This window comes from Plasmodium knowlesi, assembly GCF_000006355.2.
Source record: "Plasmodium knowlesi strain H genome assembly, chromosome: 11".
Taxonomy (NCBI): Eukaryota; Apicomplexa; class Aconoidasida; order Haemosporida; family Plasmodiidae; genus Plasmodium; species Plasmodium knowlesi.
The window spans coordinates 679,170-693,141 of NC_011912.2; the positions used below are offsets into that span (position 1 = coordinate 679,170).

A 13,972-nucleotide genomic window follows, 5' to 3' on the forward strand; every position below is an offset into this window, starting at 1 on the left:
GATCTTCTACCGCTGATAACACGTGCACAACATAGACGTATATGTATAAACGTACGAATGTGTACATTGCACATATATATGTACATTTTTACCGCGTCATTCTTCTCCACTTTTCCAACATGCATGTATGTGCATGTACGTGCACATAATTCCGCGCTGCAATTTTTACTAATTTAATTTGCCATTCAGGGACCAACATGCACGTTGTAAATGTTGCAAATCCATTTCTATGTTGTGTCGTTTGACAGTACAATGGTTATAAATTCAAATTGTAATTCTACATTGTTCGTCGTTATAAAATGTTCATGTGTTCCATGATGATATTGTAATCAAAGTGTGTGTTTTCCTCATTTTCCTTTTCTATGCTGAAGAGACTTTCACGATTTCTATTAATTGTATATTTTGCAGGGTAAAAAAAATTTTGAACAAGTACATTCATTTTTGTGTGTGTACTCCCATTTTATTACCATATTGTTCAGAATTTTTTTTTCTTTTATACTGTTCATAAAAAATTGTTTACTTATGGCACATTGCATCCACATACTTCACAAATGAGCAAATTATTCTGCGAATTTCTTGTATAAAAACGTTCATAGAAAGTTCCACATTTGGAAGTTATGAGTTTTATTTCCCCTCTTTAAAAATGCGTAGAAATCACTTCAAAAGGGGTAAACATTTATTCAACAAAAAAAAAAAAAAAAAAAAAAAAAAAAGGACAAGAAAAGGCTAAACGACGAATGTTGCATGTTGTTCTTTTAGATAAATTGTCATACGAGGAAACGTTCATATAAAAGTGTGCACACCAATAACATCAAACAAAAAAAAAAAAAAAAAAAAAAAAGGAAAAAAAAAATTGTAACCCGTGGCCTGGTTGATAACCTTAAAATGTGTAATAAATTCCTTGCGTTTACATTTAGAGAAAATTGGCCATTTTAAATGTACACGCAGTATGTATACTCTTTAATTTATGCGTAGCGCCATTTGTTCTCTCTATCTTCGTCATGTATTTTCACATATTGGTACACCAATCAACATATAAAATTGGGCAAAACGAATGCGCATAGTCAAAGGTACACTGTGGGTATAATAATATGTAATTGCTGAAAACGGTGTATTACATTAAAAAGGGATTGGCGCAAAATGAATATCCCCCCTTTTGTGCATGTGTAGGATAAATTATATTAAAAAAAAAAAAAAATGTCTATACACAGAATAAAATAAAATGACGTGGTGAGTAACACAAAATAAGGTAAAACAGAACGAAATGCCCGTAATTCTGTAGGGCCTAAAAAAATGAAGTGTCAATCATCTACAAAAATGGAGTGCGCACAAAATAGCGTCGACCAATTCCGTAATTGCCTCAATATGCAATTACTTAAGTAAAGCCATTTCATAAAACATTACTTTTTACTTAATTAAAGGTACACATAAAAAATGGAATGAGGTACAAAGACGTCATGCAGTACATGAGGGCACCCAGCTAAAAAATAGCTTCATTGAAAATGTTTAAATCGTTTATGCCCTCTCACCGCAAAAGCGCAAAAGCGCAAAAGGCGCATTCTTACAAAAAAAAAAATGAAGGAATAGTAAAAGAAATGAAATTTTTTTTAAAATTCCCACGTGCTAATGAAAATAAACGTTTTTAGTCCAGCAGAAAGGGATCTGTCTTTGAATTATTCTATATGTGCACATAATTATATACACATATATGTAAACTCACATGTTAATACTTGTCAAACTCAGCTGCTCTGCAAAGAGGGAAGGGTGACATACAAAATTAGTGAAAGGCATCAATTAATGTTACATTAAACTATGCGCCGCGGATAAAGCATCCAGCAATTTCTCACCTAAATTTTCTCCCATGGGAATCTATCAAAAATGCTCTGCCTGTTTTTAAAAAAGGTTCACAGTTGAGGGAAAGTGTAATGGCAAAGAAGAAAAAGAACGAAAAAGCAACACACAAAAAAAGGGGCACACATATATATACATACGTACATATACGTATATGTATATATATTTTTTGCTGTTTTATTATGCGCTACCATATGCATCATATATAAGGATTGGTTTATCACTAAAATGGCTCTTCAATCTGTAAGAAAAATGGGAAAAAAAAAATATGTATTTTTTTTTTTTTTTTTTTTTTTCGAAAATATGCGGCACAATGGGAGAAAAATTAATATATATAAAAATTGCCACTTTAAAGGGCGCGTTATAGACAGACATTGCAACACATGTATATACACGTGGATACAGTTCCTCTCCGTGAGCCTCTGCCTTACAGATACTGCTTGTATACAATAAAGAGGAATAGAAAGGGGACGACAAACAGGGGGAATAATTTAAAAATGAGATTTATGTAGAAGTGCTCCCGCGGGTACTTATGAAAGAGGTCGTTCAAGGAGTAACTGTAGTTGCTGTTCGCGTAACGCTAAAGTGGGAAAGTGAAGTGAGGCAAAGTACATTAACAAAAGTGACAACATTAGTGGTGTCATAAAGGAAGGTAATATAATGGATAACCATTCTTTCACACAATTAAGGAGCTGTCCAAATGTGGGGGATAACAGAATGAATACCCCCCCCTGTAGGACTCCTTTTCTTTTAAATAATTTATTCATATGTTACTCTGTTTTGCTCCCTCCTTTCGTTTTCCCTCATTTTACGAACTTCTTCGTAAAAGGCTTTATGAAAATCGGTAAAGTCATCCGAGTAGCTGTAACTTTGATTGTTCTTTGAGTCTTCCGCCTTGTTACCCTTTCCGTAGGAGCTTTCTCCGTAGTGGGATTTTTCTATTGAGAGGAGGACAGCATGAGGTGAACGAAGGTGTGTTTTTCTGCGTACAAGGATATACTTTTCAATACCATATGCTCATGCATCAAGGTTATTATATAGTTCACAATCACAGTGGATTTTATGCCTAAGCGATTAATGGCACTTAAATGTATTATTACGCGCATAGTCGTTATTGTACAGGGCTTGGTAGGCCTCTTGGATTTGCTTAAACTTTGAGGTGGCATCAGGACTTTTATTCAAATCTGGGTGGTATAATTTAACTTTTTTTAAATAAGCTTCGCGTATTGTTTTTTTGCAGGCATTTTTAGTTACACCTGTATCGGGCACCCCAGAAAAAAAAAAAAGAAAAGAAAAAAGGACAAAATGAAATTTCTTATATGGGATGTAGATATCTTTATTACGTAGGAATAATAACTTGGTAATCTCTGAACAGACGTAGAGACTTTGCAGCGTCTTAATAACACAGGTGTGATGAAATTCCTCTGTTTACACTATAACAATGTGTTGCTAATGATGCCACGTATGGAGAAAGTAATACATTGCTATGTGTCATTTTTTTTTTTTTTTTTTTTTTCTTTTTTCCACTTTTACCTAAAATTTTGTGATAATTCATTTTTCACAAATTGGGACGGCTCTGAAATTCGTTCTGATGATTCTCATGAAGAAATAAATTCATAGCTGAAAGGAATGCCCCCAAAATAAATTCACTAAGAAATAGCTACTTTTTCTATTGCATTTTTTAAAAAAAAATTTAAGCTTCCCCTCCTACTTATGGCGCAATATACGCACCACAATGATCAAGCGTTTTTTCATGTGGGCAGATAGGTATGTTGGGGACTACGTGCGAAAGTACATTTTAATACCTACGGCATAAATCCACGCAAGAGAAGGTTAAAATTATTTGTTCTTTATTCGCTGGGGGATTCGAAAAGGCGTAAGCATACGTATGCATTTATTTATTTCTTATAACTGTTGGCTTTGCCCAATTTTTTTTTTTTTTTTTTTTTTTTTTTTTTTTTTTTTTTGCCAGATCACGCTGCAGGGCTCGCCAGGGAGAAACGGTCTCCATTTTCATTAGGCGTTTTTTCGATGTATATTTACTGATAATTTGTTGTTACCCATAGACAGAGGTGCAAATTTATCTTCATGTTTTGTCCTTAAATTGATATGGCACATGGTGGAAGGGTGTAAGTGCGAATTACGACATGTGTAATTATCTACTTTGTTCGTCAGCGCCCCCTCCAGCATCACCACAGGTCTGCACTTAGGCAAAAGGAACAATAATAAGATCCTTGTTTTTTTTTTTTTACCTTCCTTTTATAATACCTCTAACAAATTTTACGCAGCGATAGATAATTGGGAGCATCTATCCTGTGACCTGAATGGAAGGATCCCCACCCTCAGTGGCTCACACTTTTAAGTGGAAAAAGGCAGAGAAAAGGGGCAAGTCAACCGCGGTGTTTACGTTATGTGTCCGTTTTTGCAGTGTCAAGTTTGAACAAATAAAAAATAAAAAATGCACTCAAAAGAATCTGCGCAAAATGCTAAAATGATTTGCTTGCCCAAATGGCGGACAACAAAAATGGCATAACGGAATGAATGTTCTTCACAGTGCGCGGTCGACTCACTTTTTTCTTTTTTCTTTTTTTTCATGGATTGTCAACCCCGATTCGCAAACTATGACTTTACCTTCCTTGTGCACATTTCAAAACGACTTCACAATTATGTCCGTTTTTATACACCAAAATTAGGAGCGAACCTTTTATTCCATCTACCCTGTATGTGCATTTATACAAAATACGTATGTTGAACAATCCTGGGGATGGAAATGCTAATCGCTTGGCAGGGTGAAAGGCTGCGCAGGTAACCAAGTACCACTGAGCAAATAATGTGTATATTCGCTCACGTCTGATTACCTATCTCAATTTGCTCGGGTTTTTGGCGTTCCCCTTTCCTTCGACGAAAGTAACAATTAAGTTACCGAGCCTTTCTCCCACCTTTGCACTCGCTTGTGAATTTACAGCGTCCTCGTTATTTTTATCTTTTGTGCACGATAGCTACAGGGCTATGATGCATTTGTGGCGTACATTTACCACACCCCTTCCTTGTGTAAAGGGTGCTGGTGCATGGGGAGAGAGTACATATACGTCCCTTGTTGCATGTGTTTTCCCATGGCACAAGAAATGGGCGTCATAAAATGTTTCACCCGCATATGACAATAAGTCTCGCCGTGAAAAAAAAAGCATGCCCATGGGTATGCATTTATACCCATCGATAGGAACTGCACTTTGGCTATTTTCCTCCCATTTCCCCCTCTTTTTCACATTTTTCGCGGAAAAGAGGAAACTCGCACTTGGGAGGGGCAAAAAATACTCTTGCGAAGAGCATACCCTTTGTAAGTCACAATTATGCGCAAAATGGGCATGCGCGAAAAATCCGCCGCCTGCCGCTTGCTGAATTTGAATTTGCGGCCGCATCGCATCAGTACATACTCACATTTGTACACCCTTTTTTTACTACTCTTTAAGACACGAGCGTGGCAGGCACTCGTACTGTAAAGGGCGGATAACCATACATACGCACCGTTACTATGCGCATACATCCGTAGAGAGAGTGAGGCATGAGGCAATTTGTGCCCTCCGCATGTGCACATCCTTGGCTGTAATTATTTTCCCGGCCAGCATGGAACACGCCTGTTCATTTTCCTCTTTTTTTTTTTTTCTTTTTTTTTTTTTTCCCATATTATGTAAATGTGTATACACGGGAAATTTATTATTTTATTTATTTATTTTTTTTTTGCTTCATTGTGTATCACTATACAGGATGGTACCGTCCATTGTGACAATTTCACTTTATGCGTAATTTTGCGCCCCGTGCGGGTATGCCCCTGTCGGTTGGGCACCCCCCCAAAAAAAAAAAAAAAAAAAAAAAAAAATATCAAGAAGAACGGGGTTCCTCCCGAGGCATACGTACAGATACCCATATGTACGGATACACAAACGTTGGGATAAACACGCGTACATATACACACATGTACAGATAGACACCCGCAAGTAAAAATTTTAGTTCCCTCCCCATGCATCGTATAAAATGCCAAACTTGTTCAAAATAAAAAAGTCGAAAGAAGAAAACGTGTCGCAGCCGAAGCTAGTGACAAAAGCCATCATCTCGTCAGATTTCATTAAAAGACTACCGAAATATGAAGACAAAAGGACCATTATTTACTACTGGGGGAAGAGAGTGATCAACGAGAACGACGACACGCCTGAGCATTTGCCAACGATATACACCGAGCTCTGTAACGTGAAAATTAAAGAAATTAGTTGCAACAAATCATGTGCGCTATTTTTGAGCAACACAGGAAATATGTACTCCTTTGGAAAGGGGTTACATGGAGAGTTAGGACAAGGAAATTTAATCGTCTACAGTATCCAACCAACTCTAATCGAATCGGTCAATCACATCAAGCAAATAGCCTGTGGATATAATCACTCCCTCTGTTTGTCTAACGACAATATTCTCTACACATGGGGTCATGGAAATTATAATGGCTTAAAGTGTAACATGGATAAATACGAACCAACCATTTTGAATATAATTGATTATGGTGATGTGATTGAAACTACATTGAACGCCCTGTCACATTTAATTACTGATTACGAAAAGTGTGAAAAGAAAAAAAAAATTTGCACACAAATTTATGCAAAATATAACCAAAGTATAGCTGTATGTGATTCTAATAGTTCCATGTACATATGGGGAGAAACGTACAATAATTATTTGAAATATGTTCCCACCTTTTTCTACAAATTTGAGTGTAACAAAATTAAGCAAATAGCCATGGGGAAAAATTTCGGCATTTTGCTTCTTCTGAATGGAGAATTGTACGGATGGGGAGATGGCACATATGGAGAGCTATGCAGACGATCCTTTGATGATGAGGGTGGCTGCTATTTTATATACCCTGAACCCCTGATCCTAAGGGACGCTAACAATAAAAAGTTGCCGAATATAAATAAAGTAAGTGCAGGAGCTAGACATGTGCTCCTAATAACAGAAGATGAACATGTGTGGTCCTTTGGTGATAAAATTTCAGGCCAGTGTGGGATTTCGGGTTTTCAAAATATTGTAACTACACCAAAATTTGTGGAGTTACATGAAAATAATCAAAAGGCCAAAAAGGTTTTCTGTGGAGAAAGGCACTCGGCTTGTATCAACAAGTTTAATCAACTCTACATGTGGGGCCATTCAGCGCATCACAAATTAATCTTTACTGCCAGTTCGGATTTTCTATTAAACCAGAATGTCCAGCCAGGAATTTCCATTCAGTCGGGGCTCAAGCAAAAGTTTAACAAAGCTACCTTAATTTATTCTATGCTGCACCAGAAGGTTACCAATGCTTATTTGGGTGATGACTTCACCATTGTAGTTGTCGGAGGAGAGACGTGCGAACATACCAAGCAAGGTGATCAGTACTCTGATAAGACATTTTACTCCGTACAGGAGGAAAGCGCCTACGTGTCGACGTAGCTCCCACAGAGGTGGTGGGATGGGGCAAGGGTGACATCTACACCAAGGGGAAACAAGCCTACAAGTCCATAAATAATTACACCAGAACGAGTATCCATTTCGAAGCAGTGCATGCATCTTTGCAAAAGAGGAGAATGTAGTTTCCTTCTGTTTGTTTGTTACTTTTTTATTGGGGGAAAAAGGGAAGGATGGAAGTTCCCTATGTACGGAATTAGCAGCAGCCTCATGCGGGTGTGCATATTCCTAACGATGTTGTTCCTTCTCCCGATTTTTTTTTTTTTTTTTTTTTTGTCACCACGTGAATCTTCCCACGAGATGTGCACCTGGTAGCTTTAAATAATTTCCCCTTTTCATGCACACGCGCTGCTTACTGGGTTGGTGCGTTAGCGTCTCTCCTCCCTACCATTCCACAGCGTGCCCTTCCCGCGTGTCAACGTCTGGTGGGTTAATTAGTTAATTGTTTCGCTCGAAATGGCCTTTTTAATTGTATATTTGTTGTCCACGTTGCCCATTTCTTGTGGTTAATTTACTTTCTAAATGTGGAATGAGCGTAACACGGGCGTTTGTTTTTGTTTTTCCTGCGCATGCTTAATGGCGCGTTTATGTAGAGCTTTTTTTTTTTTAACGTATTTTTTATCATGTATTTTTTATGACTTTTTTGTAAAGTTTTTTCCTTCAAACGCGTGAACACTAAATTCGTAGCTAGCGATAGCCACATTTAATGAAGCACACGTAAAAAAAAAAAAAAAAAAAAAAAAAAAAAAAAAAAAAAATCACTGCCCATTTTTCGCTAGCACACATTTCTGCAAATGCAGCGTGTGCAATTTTCCCCGCACAGCTTGTCCCTTTTAGTAAAGTTGAAAGTACAGAATGATTTTAGCTCACTTCAATTAGAGGGAGGATGAAATTATAGCTCGCTAAATTATCATTTAAGATGGCTTTGCAAAGGTGAAAGTCAATAAAAGTTTGTGCGCAGGGGATACTACCCCATTTGCACACCCTTAAACGATCGTCTCGTAATTCTGCACTTGTCTCTTAAAATGAACTATCGAGAACAAAGTCAAAATGGTTTCAATATAAGTTTCCAGGAACGAAAAGGAGTTTATAATTATACAATTCAATAGCAGCCATTTTGCGGCGGACGTATGGCATCTTTCCTTCATATGCACATCCGTTGAGTCCATGATTTTCCCCGACGTAATCACAGAGAAATAAAATATGCAAAAGTTCGTAGCAACCTTAAGGATACATAACGTTATTGTCAAAATGGTTGATACGATAATTTCATCTTCGCTCACAATTTCTTCTCCCTTTATTAGCATAAAAAAAAAGTCAATAAAAAAGCTCGAAACTGAAAAGTGCGAAAAAAAAAAAAAAAAAAAAAAAAAAAAAAGTTACATATCAGCTGGGTATACCTGGCAACGCACACGCTGCTTTGTCGTGTGCGAAGACAAAAAAAAAAAAAAAAATTACCCAAATTTGCCGCGGTACAAAAAAGGATGGAAAATGATTCAAAGCATTCTTGGCGCAGAATTATGGAGAAAAAGCACGAGAAGGTGAAGACATATAGCAAGAATATGTCTATGTAGAAAAAAATGAACCAAATGTATCTAAGGGGCGTTTTGTACAGCGGAGTCGGCCCGCTGATTTTTCTTCGAAATAGCGATCCTCGAATTTTTTCATTCAACCCTGTAAGTTTGCTCATGCGTATACACATTATTTTGGTCCCCGTTTTTTTTTTTTACACACACTGCTCGGTTGGTACCGCCTTGCCCGATGTCCCCTCCTATTGGGGATGTGGCTTCTTATAGGGACGCTAATTCCAATATCAATGCCACTGCTCACCCTCTGCGTGCCCACAGGGAGTGGTGTTTTAAAAAAAAAAGTGGCAAAAATGGTCTGTAGAATGGATGAAGACGCACCCGAGTTACTTTTAGCATAATTGCCGGTAAAGGAAAATGCTACATATGTTATCTGCTGAAGAAAACATAAAAAATGTAGCGCATGTTCAGTCGTTGCAGAGCAATGATGGAGGGATAATTAAAATTTAAAAAAAGCCCTAAACAAATGGTAAAAAAAGAGGTTATAAAAAAATGGTGAAAAGGTGGGATAAACAAATGATTAAAAAAGTGGTAATATTTATAAGTGGATAAACACATAAATACGTGTGTGCAATGAGGTGACGAGGGGGATAGACGTACGTCGATATTTGCCTTCTTCAAATGAGGAAGTCATGGAACTGTCTTCCATAAAAAAAAAAAAAAAAAAATCATTGCTCAAAAGTGTGCACATTGGGTGATATAACATGATAAGGACAAACATAAAACAACATTGTGCACACATTTATATGTGCTTATATGATCAAATGAAGAATCATCAGGAGGGGGGTATGGAAATTAATTATGAAGGCTCATTTCTTCATGTTGATTATGCACAACTGAAAAAATGCAAAGTGGGTATAAAAAAAAAAATACCACAAATTGTGCTTTACGCATTAATTATTTTTTTTACACTAATATAAAAGGTACTTGTCCAGACGCATTTAATTCGAGTACCAACAGCATGAGCTTCCGTTCGAAAAGGTAAACAAATTGTGAAGGTTTTTTTTCTGTGAAATGTTCCTTATTAGAGGCATTCTGATAAGATGGCTTTACTCCACAAAAAAAAATAAAGAAAAAAAAAAAAAAAGGAAGAATTGGTACGTTCGTCTTTTCTTTTTTTTTTTTTCGCCCCATTTATGTTGCCCCAAATTGGTATTCCCCACGAATACCTTTTTTTTCCCTCTCGCGCGTTGTTGGCCTGGCCTACGCTCCAAAAAATATTTTCTACTTTTGGAGATTCCCCCCGGCTGATGCATATTGTCAGGGGTCACGCCCCCCGCGGGTTAATCTTCACACAGAGATCATCTCATCACGCTTGTGCGTCTGCAGGCCATATGGTACAGGTACACAGGGACGATATAAATCGACGCTAAGAATAGATGCTTGAGGAAATTCAAATGAGAAGGTAGTGAACCCACACACGATATGGCACCCCCCGTAAAACTGTGCTTCCTCCTTCAATCTGTGTCCAAACCGTAGTAGCCTTTCCCATCGTAGGTATCAAAATTGTCCTCATAACAGCCTTCATTATCCATGTAGCACAGCTCATCATACTTAGTTTTGCAGAAAATCTCCCATGGAGTGGAGTGGGGGAATTCCGTCTCGATTTGCAATTCCTTGTAGACATCCCTGCTCTCCCAAGCTAATAACTTGGACAAGCTAACCAAGCAGCCGAAAAATCTCGCGGCATATTTCTTATTCCTTTTAAAATCGGACAGAGTAAAATTTCCTTCATTCTTTGGCTGAATGGCATCATTCATCTGGCATAACCAATCTTCAAATTTGGGTTCTTCTAAATAATGTGACTTTAATCTCTCCATTTGAATGTTAAAAAAAACTTGAATTTCATGGTCCCTAATAACACAATCAGCGTCCAAGTCAATTAATTTAAACCAAAATTCTATGGCCCGATCGGTTGTCATGTCTTCGTAATTCATGATAAAATAAATCCAGTCGTTTAGACACATATATTTTTCATTTGGTCCTGCTAGCTTAATAGAGATTCTAGACCAAATTCTATTTACTATAAAATCGTTAAGCGAATGGTTATCGAATCTGTACAGATCGTTGTCATCAATAAGCATATCTTTGCAACTGCTTGTTTGGCAAAAGGTGCAATAGTACACATAGAAATGGGAATAACTGAAGTAGTTTTTCACGTGCTGTACTTTTATATTGTCATCGAGACAACACCAGATGTGAGCTAAGTTGTGTCTCTTCAAGTCTTTTAGGTACACCCTATTCGTGTCATTTACATCTATGTGATAATATATCCTCACGATGACTGATTCTATGTATCTTTCTAAAAATTCTACGTGTTCATGTAAAAATTGTAAAGATGTGTTTCTCTTTAGAATTTCCCTTACGAACACATCAAAATCCTTAAACTCAATGTAGTCCCTATTTTGGTCCTTAACTGCATTGAAGAAATTTACAATAGAACACTTTTTGTATGGGACATCTACAATCTCTCCCTTTTGGCTACATCCTCCGTTATTCTCTTCTAATGTATGTTCGTCGCAATCTAGACGGCTTGCTTCACTGTGCAAATGAGAAATTTCATTCACACTTTCCTCACCGATATCTCCATTAGATGTAGTAACGACGTGCAGGGCGCCCTTTACGCTTCCCTGTCTGGCCTTTTCAAATAAACTCCTATACCTACTATCGTTGTAATAACTTGGATCCTTCGTGCCATCAATAAAACGATTACGGAAGTATTTCCTCACTTCTTCACATGTTACAAAATCTTCATTGGCTTTCTCAATGCGAGAGTACAAAGTATGACTCATATATCTTCCGATTTTTAGAAAGTCTACTACTAGTAGTTTTTCAAACAAATCTAAATTCATTTTATTATCATATTGGCTGAATATATTTTTTAATTTTTTGTCCATCTCCTCATTCGTCATGTTGTCTATGGTAACTGTCATTTTGGGTATCACAATGGGCACCTCCATTTTCTTTTTATCCGACAATTTGTTCTCCCTCGGTTCAGAGTTATATATGGAATCATTTCGGATTTGTTTCTCTTCATGCATAGATTGTTCTATCAGTTTGTTTTTCTTTGGAAGGAGACTCTCCTCCGCTGGAATTTTGGTCGCAATGATAGCCCCTGTTCTATGCTGCGTTTCGTACCCTTGACTGGTCGCCACATGGTTGGGTATCACTTTGTTAGATACCACCTTCATATTCAAGGCTTCTCTTAATTGTTTTTCCTCCTGAAGGGATTCCTCAACGGGGGAGATGCTCCCTCCAGGGTGGCGTTTCTCACGGGTTCCATTTCTCCCGTTTCCATCCCCAATCTCATTCTCTCCGAGAGAAGTATCCTCCTGATTTAGTTCTCCTTTCTCTGCAACATCGCGAATATAATCATCTTCTGCCTTCCAATGTGACCCTTCTTCTCCATGTGTAGTTTCCCTTGACGAAGTCATTATATCGTCCTTCACACTACACTGCGTAGGGACAGTGGAAACCTCATATTTCGACTTCATTACTGCCTTACCTTGAGGGCTAAAAATTTCATCCTCGAAATTGTTTCTCTCTCTGAATTGCTGTATCCTTCCCATAATTCCGTGCGATTCCTCCTTGTCCACGCCACTGTAATTGCTTCTACCCACATTGCTTTCTTCCCTTCCATCATGCCTCCTTTTTATTATTATGTCTTCACCATTGTGGTAGTGTTTCGAATTCTCATCCGTCTGTACATCGGTGTGTGCGTCGGTGTGTGCGTCGGTGTGTACATCCGTGTGATCATTCCGTTCGCCGCTGAAGTGGAGATCACTTCCGACCTCACTGATCTTCCTTTGTGCAGATCCACTTGGAGTATCTCTCGATCCAGCGCAACTTCTGCTTTCCTCCAGATGTTGGTCATCCTTCACTGTGGGAATACTATACCCCACCTGGATGCTGCGACTCTCTTTCCCATGTTCGCTTTGAGACATTCTCCTTATTAGGATGTCATCTATGCCAACTCTGCTTGTTCCTCGTGTTCCTAATTCCACAGCGGTGGTCCTGTTTCCCTCCTTCACATGATCATCACCATCATCATCATCGTTGTATTTTTCCCTCTCTCCGCTACGGAGAGTTCGTCGATCCAGTTGGTCCAAATCATCACAGGTACTTCTCCTACACTGTTCATAAAAATCATTCCGTTTGCCAAACTCATTAAGATGATCAAAATTTCTATCAACTTCGTAATAAGATTTTGAGCTAAAAATTTCGCTGCTTTTTTTTATGTGTTCAAATGGGGGGATATCCGAGTGGAACAAATTCCCCATGCTGTTTTTTGCTAAGTGTAGCTGATAATCCAACCAGTTATCAACATCATTTGGACTTTCCTTTAATTTCATCTTAAAATTTTGTATAAATAGCCACACATCTTCGTCCATCAAAAACTGTCTCATTAATTCCCCCTTTAAAAATAAATGGGGAAAAAAATTAAAATTTTTCATTTCTGATTTTTCCGATCCTGGGGGTATAAAATTGTCTGCGTGGACATTCACCTTCTCATTCTTCATCGTCGCGTTTGCTATAAATTTGGATCGTTTCATTTTGTCTTTCCGTTTCTTCCTTCCGTTCTTTCCTTCCGTTTCGCCCTTGCCTTGTTATGCGCTACGTTTGGTTGTTCCTACGGGATTCTTTCTCCCTCGCGTCCACGCAATTCGTCTTAATTTTGACTTGCCCCCCAAATTAGCCTCTTTCCCTGTGGACCGCTTTATACGCCCAGTAGAATAGGAAAAATCAGTGAGGAAGGAGTTCACACGTTGGTACGTTCATGCCTGGTAATGCATTCATTCACTTCCCCTCTGGAGCATACATGCGTAAATATATGTATATCATATATATACCTATGGAGTTTTTTTTTCCTTCCCCATGCACTGGGAGAAGAGCAGTTCTATTTTACGACTTTCACGTGTACCTTCAATGGTAAAGCTACAACGATGGAAAGGAATCCTCCTGCTCGTGGGTGATTCCTTTTTCTATGGCCTTTCCCTTCTTGGCACACGGAGGAGAACAGCGTAAATGCTAAAAAGGTGTGGTGGTGC

The 13,972-nt window shown here is 38.0% G+C and overlaps 4 protein-coding genes across 4 annotated transcripts; 1 reads left to right on the forward strand and 3 right to left on the reverse strand.

Annotated features, from left to right (window-relative positions):
• Positions 1–1,723: 1,723 nt before the first annotated feature.
• Positions 1,724–3,406, reverse strand: PKNH_1114800 (DnaJ protein, putative; the record flags this gene model as incomplete). Its single annotated transcript, XM_002261289.1, has 7 exons — positions 1,724–1,748; positions 1,848–1,887; positions 2,043–2,092; positions 2,283–2,431; positions 2,626–2,789; positions 2,952–3,107; positions 3,385–3,406. The coding sequence occupies 7 exons, from the start codon at positions 3,404–3,406 to the stop codon at positions 1,724–1,726; spliced, it is 606 nt and encodes a 201-aa protein (XP_002261325.1).
• Positions 3,407–5,883: 2,477 nt separating this feature from the next.
• Positions 5,884–7,323, forward strand: PKNH_1114900 (regulator of chromosome condensation, putative; the record flags this gene model as incomplete). The annotated part of the gene is made up of 1 exon (XM_002261290.1): positions 5,884–7,323. One exon carries the CDS (start codon positions 5,884–5,886, stop codon positions 7,321–7,323), a length of 1,440 nt encoding a protein of 479 aa, XP_002261326.1.
• A 1,001-nt stretch (positions 7,324–8,324) lies between these two features.
• PKNH_1115000 (conserved Plasmodium protein, unknown function) lies at positions 8,325–9,040 on the reverse strand (the record flags this gene model as incomplete). Its single annotated transcript, XM_002261291.1, has 2 exons — positions 8,325–8,674; positions 8,797–9,040. 2 exons carry the CDS (start codon positions 9,038–9,040, stop codon positions 8,325–8,327), a joined length of 594 nt encoding a protein of 197 aa, XP_002261327.1.
• Positions 9,041–10,381: 1,341 nt separating this feature from the next.
• Positions 10,382–13,477, reverse strand: PKNH_1115100 (phosphatase 2A regulatory subunit-related protein, putative; the record flags this gene model as incomplete). The annotated part of the gene is made up of 1 exon (XM_002261292.1): positions 10,382–13,477. The coding sequence occupies one exon, from the start codon at positions 13,475–13,477 to the stop codon at positions 10,382–10,384; it is 3,096 nt and encodes a 1,031-aa protein (XP_002261328.1).
• Between the last annotated feature and the right edge of the window lie 495 nt (positions 13,478–13,972).